The 17695-nt window shown below is 50.9% G+C and overlaps 1 protein-coding gene across 1 annotated transcript; it reads right to left on the minus strand.

Moving 5' to 3' along the window:
* Positions 1-894: 894 nt before the first annotated feature.
* On the minus strand, positions 895-17455 carry LOC100897773 (protein tweety). The gene is made up of 12 exons (XM_029110913.1): positions 17192-17455; positions 13221-13498; positions 10814-10974; positions 9125-9309; positions 8120-8498; positions 7821-7995; positions 7537-7684; positions 7302-7398; positions 6864-6962; positions 4123-4189; positions 1848-2008; positions 895-1382 (listed from the first exon to the last, which is right to left on the minus strand). Exons 2-11 carry the CDS (start codon positions 13383-13385, stop codon positions 1940-1942), a joined length of 1545 nt encoding a protein of 514 aa, XP_028966746.1. The 5' UTR covers positions 13386-13498; positions 17192-17455; the 3' UTR covers positions 895-1382; positions 1848-1939.
* Positions 17456-17695: the final 240 nt, after the last annotated feature.

Raw genomic sequence — 17695 nt, forward strand, 5'->3', positions numbered from 1 at the left:
TTCCTTTACGCTTCTCGATCCGTCTATATTCTGAATATTGACGCTGATTCCATGCTATAGGAGACGAGGCTCAAAAGGAGATTTGTTCATATGAGGACTCACGGGAAGTGAAGGAGCTGTGTCTCACTCAGGTAATTCAGGAAAATGTGTAAGTTTGTTTGTTTGTTTGTTTGTATCTTTACTTTTTGTTTGGCTTGTTGGCACCTAATTCATCATGTGCACGTTTGCAACTCAGCTGATCGAAGTAACGCCAGCACCTTGCTCCGTCAGGCTAAAGTCGGTCGAAAGGACTCGTTTTTGTTCATTTCTTTGTTTGCATAAATTGGTCACGGAATAACTCAGTCGGTGCCACGCGAGTAGGGCTCAAGAGAATGAGAAACGGGTGGATCGGCGTCAGCCATAGAGGAGGCTGCTCGCGGTAGCTAGAGATAATACTGTCGAAAGGTGTCAGAATCGGGGTTCGTCACGCAGCTAATTCAATCGCTCAACACGTTCTTCATCGAGTGATTCCCCCGAACGAGGGAGGTAAGGGCACTCGTCACTATCTACATGGTCAGTAATACACTTGAAGGGATTTTCCAAGATCATTGTCATCGATAGTTTCCGCGTCTTTGTCACGACATCGATGCTCGATTCGTTTCTCGGAGCGTGTATGACATGCTCGTGTGTTGAACACTTGGAAGCTACACTCTCGAATGCTCCCAGGCGGATGTTCTGGATGCCGGATGCTGCGACGCAGCCTTGACGTATTAAATTCGATTCAAATTTGAAGACGTCGATCAAACCCGCACTCTTTTCACGTTCACGATCGCCAGCGTCACAGCGCCTCCTTCTTGTCTAGAAGCTTCGGAGAGGGGCAGAATTCGCGCTGAAAAAGCCTCGCGTTCAGTCCTCTCCGAATAATTTATTATCTACACGTAACAATCTCGTCAACTGCTGGAACCTGCTCGGCGACATCAGGGCTGACACAACGTGTACATAAACCCAGCGTACAACCTATCTATGCCTTTCGTCGCTTCTAAATCTGCCTGTTCCAACGATTGCGCCGATGGAAATTAATGTCAAATAGAAAAATAATTATGGTAAGCAATACAGTATCTGTGCAGGAGGCGGCGGACGCTTATCGGCGTTGGGGACGGCGCTCGGCTAAACTGCTCATCACGTATCAGTGAAGATTTCACCACTTGTGTCCTCGGAGGAATGTTCTATGCCTCATTTTCCATATACATATATATAGATACACCATTTATATACATATACATATATGAGTGGTTGCGTTCAGGTGTGAAGAACATGATTGCTGAGGAAGTATTGTCGTCTACCACTCCTTAGAATTTGGTTGCGCAAGTGAGATCTCCATCTGATGTATTGACATGATGCCGCTGTAAGCGAGAAAATCGGATTAGCTTCGTCAAGGTGGAGGCGCATCGTCAGGATTTTCGGGGAATCCGTCGATACTTTCGCAGAGATATGATCTAGAATTCTAATCGCTCTCCAGGTTCTCATGAGCTCCAGGGATGATCACATGGATGTGAAATGATAGTAGATACTGATCATGAATTTTCGGTCGCAGAACAAGGGGGCACAGGCAAAGGGTCGAAAACTGTTTCTTTCTCAGGAGTTCTGAACGATACAATAGATAACGGGGACGGAATAGATCCATTCCGGAGAGTACAGGGCGATATGATTCATTATAAGATGGGAATCAATGAGAATAGAAATCAGACGGGATTCAATTGATCGATGAACAAATGGAAAACAGGGTTTTTCGACCCCAGCGATGAACGAGCTTTTCTCAACCTAGGGAAGGAATCATGGATAGGAATGATGAACTCATAGTAACTTACAACGTATTAGGCGGGGATTCTCACTAAAGCTCAGCGCAGATGATCAGTGCGTCTACTGTCATTACGTCTACACGAGCTTACCCTCTCGCACCTCAAGCGTACATCGGGGCGGAGGGTAAATCCACGTGGAATTGCCGAGTGCTGCCAGTCAAGTGCTCGTACTGGGGAGAAAAATGCATGCGTTGATATCATACAAAATCAAATAATGGAAGCAAAGCGCAAATTAGAGTTCTCCTCAAATTGATTGTCTAAAGCTTTTCATAGAGCGCACTCATTCGAGTCAGGGGATTTCGAACGTTCGAAGTCTCATCTGATGAATACATCAATGTGAAGGCTCTACAAATCTACGGTTTGTGGTCACTACATAAGTTCATTTTGCTTCTGCAAACTCAGAATCATGCCTAAAAGTTGATTGGCCCAAGCATTCGAAATAATCGGAATGAGATGGCTCCCTCTCAGGGATCCGATTGCGTAATGGGTTCTTCAGGTAGGGATACGGATTTGAAAAAAATGTACGTCAATCACGGAGAGAACAGCTCAAACTCAGCTTGAGATTTCTGCGGCAAGTGATTGTGATCTTCTCAAAGAGCCAATCGTGAACGGACAGCCCCGCACAGAAAGACAGGCACAGAAGTCCAAGATCAGATCCTTTTGGAATCGTAAGTTGAAATGTCATTCGGTCAAGAAATCGCTGGTCGAGATCGAAACAGAAAGAGTCGCACTCCCACACAGCTCGGAGGAGGGTCAGGGTTTCTAGCGCGGCGTTCCCGGTATTCAGAAAATACGATGCTCTCGGGGTCGATTTCTCCAGGGTATCTGGGGAATCGGACTCCCTCCCGAAATTCACGCCTCGAGACTACATATGCAACGGTCTTGTGGGGGAGCTTGAGGGGGACACGTAAGGTGAGCATCAGACGAGTGTTCGTGCTGGTGTCCAGGCGTTCCTGCACATTTTCCAATAATTGCAAAACTCGACAGCCCTCTCCATGGATGAATGATGGCAAGGCCACTGAGCATACAAGATAAGGCTCTTCTACGGTATTGCCCTTCATTGTGCATGTTGTATCATCGGCCAACATTCAGCTGATCAGCGGATTCTTTTCGCAACGAAGGAGATACAATGGGCTGTTCAGCATGCACATCGAGAGGAATAATTCAGGGATTCGTAAAGGGGAAAACAGAACGAGTCCACGGGACGAACAAAAGGGGTGGCGATCATGGGGACGATGATGATCAGGATTGATGCGATTGTTTTCATCGCACCCGCCACCTTCTCTTCCGCATCGATTCCTCGCTTGCGACGCGAAAAAGGCTCATTGGCGGTGAGAGCGGCTCGAGAAACATGTTCAGCAGCAGCAAACGAGGGACAAATAAGCACAGCCAGTCGATGCACGCCCACAGTGGATAGCGGTGTTCTACAATTCTGGCACAGACATCGGTTTCCGATAGGACGAACACATACTTTTCTTCTGCCGGGACGCCGGATTCCTATATCTCTTCACATGTAGAGCTGTGTGTGTAGAGTGGTGGCCAGACGACGTGAAGGTGTGTAGAAGAAAGCAAGAAATTAAGGATGAAGAACCATTAGAAACTAACTTCCGCTCGGAGTGACCACAAACCTTCCTCACTCTCAATCTACATATACGAAGTAGGGGAGGGGAAAGCTCACAGCAATAACCAAGATCAAAACGAGTCAACTCAAGGCCGGCCGCGACGGACTCAAAACATGAGTTACCGCGTGGCATCAAGGTCCGTGACTTCTGATCGAAAGTGTCTCATGGAGCGGGAAATTAACCGCCCGATTCTCAGCTTTATAAAATCCCGATATTCGTCATCAGCACGGATCCATTCCTCGCGCACAGGGAATCATTTTTCGAGTTCCATCCTCTCTTCGAGCTCCGGGGTCCTCTGCTTATTTCATTCGTTCGTATCGTCGCCGATCGATGAACGTTAACAAACAGAGACAAACAGGGCCCGAACTGATGATAGCGCTCGCAGAAGCGAATCGTCTCCTCCATTCACGGTCCTCAATTCGAGAGCTTACTCGGCGGCTTTTCCTCGTCACCGGGAATATGCTCCTCCTCCAGTAATCTCGAGGGAAGACGCGTTCCAACGAATTCCCGGGAAATACCGCTCCTTTCACGCGACCTCTCTCACACCCACCTTCCGTGACCCACCGGAGTGCAAGTTGTAAAGTACACACCCCACATTCAGGGGGAAAGTTGTAAGGGGAGAGTTCTCGGGATACCGTGAATCGGTGGGATCAGGTACTTACCGCGGGAGGAGGTGTATACCTGGCATGCAGGAACGCCTGATCTTCACGACCGTTTCCTTGGCTGGTCCTGAACAGAGACAAGAAGAAAGGTGCTCGTTATTGCCACTGAAGTCCGGTGAATCTCAGGGGTGGCGTCAGGGTCTTCCAGAAAATCTCGAGCTAATATCGGATCGAGGCTCCCTCGATCCAATTTACGAGAGCTACGCATGGATTAGATGGAAGACCTTCTGACGATTCCGGACATGACAGAAGAATGTTCCTATCGCAGTGAAAGGGTAAACATGCTCAGGCTTATACCTCCTCTTCCTTCCATTCACCACATGCGAGCGGAGTCTGCATTCAACATCAGCATTCACCTCATTCAAGGCATAACCGAGTATCAGAGCATAAGGATAAGGGGGAAAATCGAGAGTATCATATAAGGACAAAGTTATTTTGAGTGGTCTTCCTACAAAGTGGAAATTGTGTCGCACAGACTACTCCAAACAGTGGGAGGAACTCATGAGAAATGACCTTACCCGAGTAGCGGGAACAATTCCCATGCCGCTCGCAGAAACATCCACTTTTGAGAATAGGGAAGGGTATTTTTGTGAGGGGAACTAGTGTCAGAACAGCATCCGGAGTTCTAATATGAATGGGGTGAGCTGAATCTGATTGGGTGTTTGTGGATTTCACATCGAGACGACGAAAGTAATCACTCGGTGTTCTCATCGATCGGTGTCAAGTGAGCGCAATAAGCATCATCTCATTCAGAAGTTCCAATTAAGTAAGAGATTCATGATTTTCCAGGACGTCGAGGTGTGCCGATATCCGATATGATAGGAACGGTGAGGAACCGTCGCGCGGCTCGCTTGAAAGTGCGCTTGCATCTCGAGCAGGCAGTCGTCCTCGTGGTGATCACGATATGTGATAATATCACTGATAACAAGCCCCGTGTATCGAACGACTCTTACGCAATGTTCCCGCAGTTTCACACCCACTTCGAAACTCGCTTCTTGCAGCCGCACCTAGAAGAATCAATGGGAGAGAACCGGAGGCAGCCGTGAGTCTCACCGTTCTACTCGATATCGAACGCCGACACTCTGCGTGTTGCTATCACAAGGAGGAACGGACATTACGGAGAGTCCCCGCACATCATATCGTCATTCCTAGACGTCACGAGCACGAGTCGAACACTCCAACAGAGACTTTGGGTTAGCCGGGGTTAGTTCCGGGCTCTTTACGGAGAGATGGGCACTCGATGATGTTGATCAAACAAGCACAAGTTCGCGGAGACAGAACAGCAGAACACAGACAACGTTAGATGCCACCAAACCGACGAGATTCTCCTCCCCTCGAGGAAACTCGGGGTGTTCCTTGGATAATAATCCATCACAAATATTCACGATGAGGGGAGCGCTCTTCCGTCTGCTGGAACTAACACTAGAAACACGCAACCCATGGCTCTCCCATTCGGTACGGCACTCTTTACCGGTAGTACTGTCCAGCATCACTGTGGTACTGCTCGTCGCTCGAATCGTGCGTAGCGTAACCATCGATCGGATGATGTCCCAGTAATCCATCAGGACTCCGTTCGCACTCTCTCCTGGGAATATGCGGCGATGCGCTGTACTATGGGGTTTTCGGAAGCAGAATTCCCAAAATGAGATTCGTGCCCATCGGCTTTGAACAATTAGTGCGGCTTCCGAGCCTTGTGATGGATTCAGCCGTGTTGAAAAAAATTCATCTCGTGTGTGAACACCGTTCAAAGCATTCGGCCCGGGCCTCATGCTCAACTCCATTGAGGCTCTTCTAGGTCTCAGACTCAAGAGTCATAAACATAGGTGGACTTTCGATGTAAGAGTTTGATTCGAGGATTCTCGATTGGAATTGCCGTGGCTTCGCGGAGCTTCCCGATTTTGGTCAGCAGCCGGGGCTCGAAATGAATTCATTGATAAGAATTGTGCTGTCGATCAGGTGTGCTGAAGGGTTTGTATACTCCTGTGCAATCGACGTATGCGGGTCAAAATGCTGGAGGATCCTGAGTCCGATTCGGCGAGACTGTTTTTTCTTTTTGAGCTCAAAGGCTCACAGCATCCATGGTGGTGTTCACCCGATACAAGCAGCTCATGAATATCAATGTGACTTCAATATCTGACTGATCAGAAAGATCTGCATCGATGTCGAAATCCGACGAATCGTAAGCGAATTTAGATGGAGCTCCCCCGAATGTCACCGGAGCGTATTATCCGCTGAGGGAATCTTGTGACGAGAGTCTGCGCTGCAGGAAAGCTCCGATTTTGACACTCCGTGGAAGAGATCTCGCGATTCGCGATGCAGGGGAATGCTAGAAGTCGAGATCGAGTGGAGCTCCTTGCCGGACTCCACGAATCGGAAGATTCTCCACCGCAAGACAAGATGGCATGAGAGTGATGTAACTTAATCATACTAATCACATATGAATAGTTCCAAAGAAAGAAAGTGAATTGAAAGAAAAAAGAACTCATGCTCACGACAAGGCAGATCCCAGAAGAGGTTCCACCGGCGACGCAGCCTGGTCATGCGATTGCGTGCGGTGTCCCGGCAGGACGTCGCCGTGCAGGCCAGCGTGTGAAGGTGGATAGAAGTTGTTGGCGTCGTAGAGGTATGCCAGTTTGGCATTCGACTTCGACAGCAGACCGCTTCTGAACTCGTTTTCGGCACGCTGTTGCGCCCGCAAGCGGTGCTGCTTCTGCATATTCTTAGTCACATTTGAATCGTACGTGTTTCGAGGTACTCCACGGCTGAGTGTACCACCCGTAACGACGGCACTGGGCAGAAACGGCCTTCCCTCATCCTCGGTTGAATCGTTGCGAGGGTGGCTATGGGATACGTTCGTTTTAGTGGAGTCCCTGCGCGGTAACGCAGCGACGGATGCAATTCACATACTCAAGCGGGGAGTTGCCCTTCTCTGTCTCAAGTCAGGACGGGGGGGGGATAGGGCGTACCTATACATGACAGCACTACCTATTTTCGATCAAGAAATACTTCCAGGGCGGAATGGGGCCAGATGATCGGATCGACCGATGTGAAAATGTACGATCAAATCAATCGAGAGAAAGGGAAACTAAAATAAACTGATCGGGTGCAGAGAGGCTTGGATGATATAGGGCGCGCGGGAGGGGGACTCGGGGGGCTCCTAGAACCGTCCCGAAACTTACCGGGAACGTATGTGGATCCAAGTGTGGGATGCGATCCAGATGAGTATTGTGAAGAGGAAACCAGATGCGGCCGCGGAGGCTAACATGAACACCGTTCCTGGGAGGGATCAAAATTCGTTGATACAACACGTCGACGACCGGAGAATCAATCGTGTTCCCGTTCCGAACACTGCTCGCGGGACGTCCTTCGGACGATATCATGGAGGTCGCTCAAGACCGCGGGAGCAGGACTCACCTTCGAACGTGCTCACGCATATTTCCTCCATAGCGTTGAGGTATTCGTTCTGGATGGTCGTACATTCAACCAATGTCGCCATACGGCTCAAGGTCCTCTCGGTTTCCTCCAGGCGTTTTTCCAATGAATGCAGCAGTGTATGCACCTCCTAATCGACATAGAAATTCGTGTTAATCGGGAGAGTCGGTCGTTCCAGCGGACGAACTTAAGGTAGCTCGCGATCGTTCCAGAGATGCAGCGAGCAGCAAACGTTTCGCTGGCACAGTCGCTCAAGCCCCGCTCACCCGTTGCGGAAGATACTGGTTGGCAATTCTTTTCAGGACTTGCGTATTGGCCTGAAGATCCTGGATGGCGCGCTTGCCTTCGACAATGTCGAATTTGAATGGGTTATCGGTCATCTCTTCACAGGTCATGTAGTACTCGATAGCCAGTCGCTCGCCGTCATTATTGCCAGCCATTCTATCGGAGACGATTAGGTGGTTAGTTTCTGAGCTCGACTATGGCCTCTCAAATCGTACGATAATTATTAGTGAGGCTAAGCTACGCATCTCGAATTTAATACACCGGAATGTTAAGCACTCACCTGTTGAAGAACGGCTCCGGATTGAAGCAGAAGTCGGCACCAGCGACTGCGATTCCGAAGTACAGAGAGACCATAACCCAACAGATAACTACAGAAAGCAGACCCAGGACCGAGAATAGGATGAGCAGACAGCGCGAGTGCCTAATGACTCCCCACAAGAGCAGGAGACAGATGAAAATCAGCCCGCACAACAACGTGATTGTGCCGGGCCAGCGGAAAAATTCCACGATTTGAAGCCATTGCGGCAGGTTCCTGAGGTCGAGGGCTTTCATTTTGATGTTCATGTCCTTGGTTTTCGCCAGACTTTGGCTGATGTTCGCACGCATGTGTCCCAGGGTTTCGCGTACCATTGAACGCACGGTAGCGTTCGGCAGAGGCGCTGCATAGAATCGAGTTCTTAATTTCGGAGCGCAACTGCTTGCCCGTAGGCTATATCACAACATTCAAAGGTAGAGCTCCCTGCTCAAGATTCTCCCTAGACTCTCATCTAGGGACGAGAACTTTTCGCGGTGTCGCGTTTCGGCTGTTTTCAGATACTATCTAATAATAAGGCGCATTCCTCGAGGATAAGGGAATAGAGAAACGCCGTTGTCCCATGCCGAACGGAACATCTTTTCCACTCCGCTCGACGCTGGCGGCCCGTCCCGCAGACAAAATGAAAAATGCCCTGAAACCCTCCGGACTCGAGAACTCTCAAGTTTGAATAGCGGGGAAGGCCGAGAAACCGATATCGCGGCGAAGTCACGAACCGTTTCCACCATCAAGTCCTGACCATCGGGAAAGAAAACGAAGAAGAAAGTTCCGAGAAAGCGATAGAGGAACGGTACGAGGGCAGCTTTCGCAATGATTCGCGAGGGGGTATCGCTCCCAAAGAATTATTTTCCTCCCCGCCCTGGGAGTCGGGAATAGACGCAGTCGTCGCTTTTGCGCAGCGGGCGTAGATGCTCGGTTCCTACCTAGGGAGAGGGAGCTCTGCACGACGTAGAATGTGATAGGAGAACTTACCAGAAAAGGCGACCGATATCTGGTCGACGTCTTCACGGATCGAATTGTCGAGAATCTGCTCGATGAGCAAGGTTTCGTTCCTAACAGACTTTACGACGTTCTCCATCTCGCTAGTGCTTCGTTGTACCACCAGAAGTGCCTGATGGGCTTGGTCGTTCCCGAACAGTCCCAAACTTAGAGCGCCACTGGAGGAGTCGGAGAAAATCTTTATTAGAGGCGAGTCGTTAAAGAGACATCCTTCCTATTGCAGAGATAAAGGGGAGGCAATCGCTGGACTTGTCGTTCGAGAGGAACTACTTCCGTGCGTCTCTCGAGCCTCCTGGCCGGGTCTTATGGCCGATCCGAAATCAAGTAGAGTCAACGGCACCAATTCAATTGGAGATGAATCATGATCATCAGCGAATATCGAGAGATTACGTGATCACAAGCGTCGCGTCGTGGTAGGGATTCGACATCTTGCCGTCATCGTTCGAAGCATGACTAATGAATTCGTCATCGCGAATGATAGTGTCTGAATCATCGTCTACGTCTACTCTAATCGAGAGCTCCGCCAGGTTCGCTGAAATCTTCCAAAACTGAAGATCTTCGTGATCCTTTCGCTTTCCACAGAGACCATCATATATGGTTTTCAGGGTCAAATAGGGATCGATTGGATTATTGTAGCCCGTGCCATGGCGGTAGAAATTCCCCGGTCGATTCCGCGCAATCTCCAGCCCCATCGGACTCTTAACGAAACAACTCGAGACAAGGAACGTGACGCGAACTCAGGGAGACTCCATGAGGGAGTTGCGAGTTAATGGCTGGCGTTCGGTCCGAGGAGGTTATCGCCCTCTCTATTATGACCGATAGCCGGATCCCCCGCCCGGCTGCTAACCGACCCCTCCCGCCTTTGGGGAGACCGCGGTGGTCCTCGTCAGCCAATAGATAACAATAGGAGCGACTCCCGCAGCTATCGAATTAGGGGAACAGAAATTCGGTGAGATCTCCGGGCCCCAGGCAGCCCACAACAATGCTTTAGATACAAAAAAAATGAGGCTCCCTCTCTATGACCACAAGATTCTGCTGAACAAGGACTCTCACATTGCTGAGCCGAAATGGACACTATTCGTACCGCAGGAATTTCGTGGGCTTCCATGGTTCACCCAGCTCGAGAACAGGTCGGTCAATGGGGCACCGCAATGCTATGCATCACAGGGCGTGGCGTCTTTTTGGAAAAAAGAGAAGCTCGACCGCGTGAAGTTGCTCAAGTCGAACTTGAGTGGAAGCCTTTCAGTCCGGGATTAGACGGAGGAAAACTTCCTCAGACGCTAGCTTGTCCGCTAGGAGCAAACAAGGATTTGGAGAAGCCTTTTCAAAGATCGGAGGGAATTCTTAGGAGAAAGTCGATGACACGGAGCGGCGCTGCCCAGCACCGACTCGGAGTCTTCGTCGTGAGCGGCTACGAGTCGAGTCCTTTTGTTTTATCCCTGTTGCCGCTTTCGATAGCTGTGGACAAGCTAAGTAAGCAGCTTCTGAAAACTTCCCAGATATTTGAGGAAGCCCTGCAGCCGTCTTGATCCCGATAAGAAGCGTCTCAAAACAATCGGGGCTCGTAGAGCAGCATGTATAAGGCCTCCCGGTGTTGCCGACTTCTGATATTCGTGCGTCCAGCGGTCTCCAGAGTTTCGGCAGCTTTCGAGATCGACTTACCAACACAGCAGGGCAAAGAAAGCCAGAATCCACTTGAGGGGTGTGATTTTGTTTTTCTTCTTGGAACTCGAATCACAGCATCGACAGAGGAAGAAGATTAAGAACGCGAACAGGGTGAAGATCAACCAAAAGCCTGGAACGGCGACCAAGATGCCGAGGCTCTGCAATAGGAAACGAGTCGATTAGCGTCTCGATCGTCCTCCGTCCAACAAACGATCGCACGATACCTAAGCGTAATTTCCCGCGCGCAGACCGCGGGATTGACGGGTGCGATCTTTCATGGAGGATCCGGGGAGGCGGTGTAGGCTTAACGTGGGCTCGCATGTTGTGCTAACGTAAGAAATTATTCCGAGCGAGTGCGTGTGCGGGAACAAACTCAATAAGCCTAATCGCATTGGCCAAATGTCTGAACGGCTTGCTTGACTGTTTGCCCAGCGAGCGTGCAATGCTTACTGCACCCCACGGGACATGAACAAACACGCTTGTTTGCTTCCACGTCCATTCCTTCTCTTTGATCAAGAACGTCCTCTGATTGCTCGAGAAATCGTGGTAATCGTTAGTTCCGCTCCCTAATGGCTCGTCGACGAAGCCCCAGGTCGGACTTCGACATGATGATGGGCCGGTTCTGGTCCTCTCAAAATCATTATGATAAAGTCTCCGCCGATCGATCATCCGACGACTCAATCGTTGAGAGCGACGCCGCGACCGAGCTTTCCAGGCCGAGATGCGATCAGTGGAGAATAATTTGATATTGACGCCCGCCACCAGCCGCGATCTGGTTGCGTCTGGATACACATTCGTAGGAAGGGAAGGGAGAGACCATCGCCAGAAATAGGGAGCTCCTTCAACCTCCATCGCTTATGGCTCGTTAGCCCGCTCTGTGGTTTCCACGACGACTTCTACAGCGGGGCCCAACGCGCCGGAAAACGCTCAATAGCGTCAGAATGTGGTACCGATTGAAAATACTGACCGAATCTACATGCGTATCATTCCATCAGACAGCTTGTGTTCCGAGCGATGAGCTCTCTCGATCGGATCTTGGCGAGGCATAAACAGAATTCATTTGTCACGGCGCGGGATATTTTCTGCGACTCGAAAGATTTACATCTACGTACAAGCTCATGCGACGACCCCTCAAATCCTCAGGAAAGCTCCGCTGGTTCTACACGTGGCCACGTGATAGCGTGCTCGCTCCTCAGACCGGGATACAGGTTGTCACCATTCTAAATAACAGGGTGGAGTCCGAGACGGTCCTTCGGTCTGAGTGTACTGACGGAATTTATCGCACTCTCTTCTCGAGAACCCTCGTCCGTCGTCGTGTCGGGCTCTGGGAATGCCAGCGACTTCTTTATGCTTTCATCGAGTGTAGTCCACGCTATCATGCGGTTTGTTTTGGATATGCAGGACGCGGGGCGCTTCTTTGTTCTGTTTCTCGGATCGGGGCGAGACCTCTTCTCCGGGGAGAAGACATCCGAGAAAATAAATAAACGGAGACGGAGACCGGCAGCATGGTAACGTTTCTAGCGTCGACATCAGCGCTTTCACTGATGTGGAATGAGCGTTCGAGTAAGAGCATGCTGACTGACTAACCGACTGTGCCGTTCGCTGGAGTCCAACAAGACTCCATGTAAGCGAAGCGCCGACCGACCCACCGACCGAGAGTGAGACCGGTCGGCGGTCTAACGACTGCTCTGTTGAATGAGATTAGCCCGCCGCTACATTTTTATCTCATGCTTCTCACTTTGTTTTTGTGCTTGAGAAACGTTTACGCCTCCAAAAAAACTCGGCGTGAGCATGTTCTCCAGGGCCGGGCCGAGTCTCACGGACCCGCACTCAGACAGCGTGGTATCGCGAGTTTTGAGCATCTAGCTCATTGCGTCGAGATACTAACTGTATTCACCCAAATATGCCGACGCTATCGACGCTAACGAGATATCGACGCTCTCCCACGGAACGGATCCGATAAAAGTGAAAATGCTCCAGATGAGAAGGAATGCACAAACGGTGACAGAGAAATAAAGACATAGACGAGCGGAGATGGATCATTTACTACTCGGAGGCACCCCTGCCAACTGTAGGAATGCTAGCGAGTGAGAAACAAAGAGTACAGAGATCGAGAACGACGGGGACGTCTGGAGACCGTTAACGTTCGGGTGGAGATCTGCAGAAAAATACTCGAGATACAGAGGAAGGCGATTCCGGGACACATTCGAGCACCACGGTGAAGAAGGCGGCGATCATATTGAGAGAGCTACACAGGCAGACCCCATGACTTCATTCTCTGCCTCGATACGAGAGGAATGTATCGCGAAGTATGAGTTTCCAAACGCACACCCTGAGCATCGACAATGCAACCGAAGAGCTCGGAACGATATTTTATTCATGTCATCGTCTAACGAGAGCTCACCTCGAGGTATATGTTGTTGTATGGATCAAAGGTGCCATTGACAGGCTGTAGGTTGACGTCGAAGTGCGGAACTGCGTGGAAATAGTCCACCAGTTGCGAGATGTGATACCGGACTCGCTCTGAAATATCGGGATGCCGACTATATTCGAGGAATGGCAGCTTCATGACGACGCCGGATCGGTGACTATTTGCTCTCGAAAACGTGGCTAATCTGCCTGAGACTGAAATTCGCGTGAAACCAGAGCCGTGCGATCCCGAAGCCGTGCTCTTTGTCCGATCTGCAAATAGAAAATGAATTTACTCAGTATCATGCCGTCTCTATTTTCGAACTTGTAAACTTCGGAATCATAATTGGTTGCATGAGCCGTGTACGGAGTCTCTCATGAGAAGATGGCTAGCCAAGCCGACTCGCCAGCCAGGCAGCCGAGGATCGGAGTCCTGATCGATTCTCGGAAGGCACAAGTTTATAGAGTATCGGGTTCAACGACGATGAATCAATGCAAGCGTGGCGAGGCGAACGATGACGGCGGCATGATCCGCAGGCGACTCTCCGCCGGATAGAAGACTATGAACAATTTTCCCGACAAAGTTCCGACGGGTAATCGCCGCTCGCCTCCTCCGATAATGAAATGCCTCACATTCCGCATCGAATTGCCTTATGCTGAATTTTGATGACATCGGCGCCCCATGCGTGTTCGCGCGCTCGAATTCGATCACGTCGTATCTTTGAAGTTAGGTCCTGAAGTTGGCAAACTCACAGATGCTATGCCACCGCGGTCGTAAGTATCACCAAGAACTATTTCGGGATACCGGTGGAGAGCTCTCAAAACTTCAGATCCACAGTTTAGAGACCGCGCCACGGAGTCACACAGCAGACAAACAGCCAAGGGCGACTGTAAACAGAAGCGTCCGCGACTGCTATAGGAGCCCCTCCAACGCCTGCACGTAGAATGCATATGCGCGTGTTCGCTGCATTTCTGTTTGCTCTTTTGTTTGTCCGGAGTTGCCCCTCGTACGACCAACCGGCGAGGGCTGTTCACGCGCAGAACAAGAAAGGAACACGATAAAAAGAGGCTCGTTCCTGATTGTAGGGACGGAAGTCTCGCCCTCGACCTCCGTGGTGGCTTCTCGCTCCATCCGTTCGATTCCAACGTAACGGAGAATGTGAAAGGTGATTGGTTGTCGACAAGCACGGCAATAAAAGCCATATATGTATTTATGCTCCGTTCTTGGCTCTATCATTTCTGCTGCCAGAGAACTTCGGTCAATCGGTGAACCCGATGTGGGGCAACCGATTGCAGTGTCGACGGAACGTCAACTTCAATCGCCGTGCTTCCTGATTATTCGGGGCTCTCTGCTCTTCGTTCCTCCTCATTCCTCCGCAGCTTCCTAGTTTTCCTGCCTCGACAAGAGTACGCCGATCCTCACGAAGGACCGTGTTGACAAAGTAGAGCAGGGGCGGACGGAGCGCTGGCGTCGGTGGGAGAATGGGAGTCGAATCAGAGGCAGCAGATTGGTCTCCATGGAGGAACGTACCCTCATTTGCATACTCAATATCCTCCCAGAGAACGTTGACGAGACGGCTCGCTTTTGTTAAGGTCTCTGACCGAAGGAGTCAGGATTCAGTCGCTCGGGGTGCCGATCGGCTTGTCGAACCGCTGGGCCAATCGTTCCTCGAAAGTGTAGCGGTCGATCAAGCGAACACACAGTTTTCTCTAGGCGTCTGAGCTCTTCAGCCGGTGTCGGCTGGGAATATTTTTCTACGACTCCGTTGTCATTCAATTATTCCAATTATTTGAGCGTTGAGCTGAGATCCATCGAGATATTATCGCGTCTCGCTACCGCGAGGTCCGATGGTATGATCGCTGTCGTCTCGTGCCTGTCGAGAGTCGGGAGCAGGGACTTCTGCTTCTGCGCTCCGCTGACTGAGAAAAATTTGGCGATATACTCGGATCATTTGACATGTATCTATCTCTTCTGTCGGATCGATCCGGGAAAGAGTCATTCGATCATTTGCTCGATCCAGAAGTCGAACGGGCAAAATGCATCTGCCGCTTGACCTGGAAATGATGCGGCCGCGGTCTGTAGTCCGACCACGGAAGGCAAAATCCACAAGATGGACACAAAGCGAGCGAAGGAACAAACGAACGACGAACGATGGAGCGGACAGCGGAGCATCGGTTGTGACCGAACAAAAGTCCGAGCGCGAGGAGGCTCCCGTCAAAAACAAAGAATCCAGTCGAGTACCCGCCCAGCATCGTTAGGAGCGCTTTCTTTGCCCCGACTAGCTCGGGCGAATCTTAGAACGACAGAGAATACAAACATTGTTCGTCTCCTTTCGTTTTCCCCTGATCCCTGGCTCGAGAACGAAACTCGTCTTCCAATTCAGAGAAATCTCAACACAGCGAACCCGATCTTGTTTTCAGAACATGTGTGATCCCGGCAGCCACTGTAAGCATTCAAGTTTACACCCGGAATAAGCATCAGCAGACGTAGCAGCGTCGAACTGTGAACGGCGGCGGCGGCGATGATGATGCTGCTGCTGCTCGGCAATTGATGGAACACCCGTCGAACAAAGCAGGCCGGAAGACGCCAGTCAGATATTTCTAATTAACTAACTGTTTGAAGCTGAACAATTATTCCACCGTTTTTCCGAAGCAAGAACGACCCGGGACTTCGGATCGAAGCTTCGCTTCGTCGAGTCCTCTCTTATCGTGAGCGCACGAGACACTGAGAGGCAAGAAATGATTCCGACTTAAGGAGACACGCGACCAGAGAACACGTGACACGGTTTGGGAGCAGCTTACTGAATTACGTGCACCGATCTCGATCGGCCCTAGCTCCGGGGTATGAATGCATGATTGCGTACAAGTACGTACTCACGGCCCCGTCTTATATTCCTAATCTCTCTAGAGGGAGAAACCCCCTGCCGAGCCCAGACCGATGTCAAGGCTTCCATTTCTTATTTCGAGCTCGGGCCGGGAGGAAAGAATCTCGGTTCGAGTTGGGTCTCAGGTGCGGAAAATCGGACTGGGAAATCGAACATAGAGTAAGGCGGTCCGAGTCCACACCGGACCGATTCCCCGAGCACTCCCGGAAAAACCCGGATGGGATATAATCGATGAAACATCGCTTGGAAGCCTCGACCCAGTTGAACGGAAGGGGAAACTCTCGGGATGAAGTGCACGTTTGTTCCATTAAGAGCAGCAGTGTCTTCCGACAGGCGCACCCGACCGACATAGCTCCCGAATAATGCGAAACTCTAAATCCGGCGCGGATAAGTCCGAGTTTAGTAAGCGGAACTCGCGCGGACGCACAAGAGAACAAGTCTCGAACATAAGAGGACATTAGTCGAAATACCCGAGGCTCCCTGTCGTGGGCGGATACCACGCCGGCAGTCGGAGCGACCGACGAAGCCACACACGGCCGCCATCATTCCATCCCCCGCCATGTTTCCTCCAGCCCATAGGGAACCCCCAAAATAAAAGCAATGCTATTGCCTAGAAACCCAACCCCACAAGATAGACGGCTGGAGACTGCGAGGGGATGAGGGAACTTTCACATGAGGAACCCTGCCAGTCGCTCGATGCGGATATCAGCGGATGGCACAGCTCTCTCGAGGGGAACCCCGGAGTACGGAGCTGAAGGGGAAAAATATGTCACGCTCGAGACTCCCCTACACAAGGCTCGGAGCGTCTGGTTCGAGAGGACCGTGACGACGTTCGAATCGGATTCCGGTAGAAGACACCCGACGGGAAATCGTCGGGCGGAGAGAACTTTTCGGGGGTTCAGGGCGGCCATTGACATCCCACATGACCTTAGCTAAGTTGGTAGGAGCGCTCTCGGCCAAGGAGCCGTCTCGCTCCGATTATACGTCTGACAGGAGTAGCGCCCGATCGAGTTCCTGAGCGCCGACTTTCCCGAACTGCTCAACCAGCTCTGCACGAAACAAGACTGTATCTATATCGTACCTTAGGTTCCGGAGACCGTCAGAATCTCGTCCTCGGAGCCGCCATCTTCACAAGCGCTGTGCCTCAATGACGCCGCCCAACTCGACGACGCTCGATTTAGCGTGAGCTCGAACTCTTAGCTCGAACAGAACACAATCCTAGTGGCGAACAAGCACTGGAATCCAATGATTCGGCGACGATGTAGGCGATTTAGCTCGAAGCGAAATTTCCGCACAGGGTGTGTCGGTGCCGATGTGAGTGCTGATGCTGCCGCGGCCACTGCGGCTGCTGTTGTTTCGATGGGTGGATGGTGGTACAGCAGTACAACAGACAGCTCGGTCAGAGCATCTATGCCGGCGTCCGTCTTATGCCCCGCGAACGGAACCACGGAAAATCCACTAGAAGCACAACTGTTTTTTCCCCTGGCTCAACGGGACGCTGTCGAATTCCACGAACAACATTAACAACTGCACTCGGTGTTCGTGTTTGAACCCCTCGCCTCCGAGAGCGCTCTTTCCGCTTCTA

This window comes from Galendromus occidentalis, unplaced genomic scaffold, assembly GCF_000255335.2.
Source record: "Galendromus occidentalis unplaced genomic scaffold, Mocc_1.1 scf7180000077167, whole genome shotgun sequence".
Lineage (NCBI taxonomy): Eukaryota > Metazoa > Arthropoda > Arachnida > Mesostigmata > Phytoseiidae > Galendromus > Galendromus occidentalis.

Excerpts from the sequence above, each read along its gene's own strand:
- LOC100897773 (XM_029110913.1), bottom strand. The coding sequence starts at position 13,385 with ATGAAGCTGCCATTCCTCGAATATAGTCGGCATCCCGATATTTCAGAG. Across the intron at positions 7,399-7,536 it reads ATGCGTGAGCACGTTCGAAG|GAACGGTGTTCATGTTAGCC; the intron begins GTGAGTCCTGCT and ends GATCCCTCCCAG. Across the intron at positions 6,963-7,301 it reads TGGATCCACATACGTTCCCG|CCACCCTCGCAACGATTCAA; the intron begins GTAAGTTTCGGG and ends CGTATCCCATAG.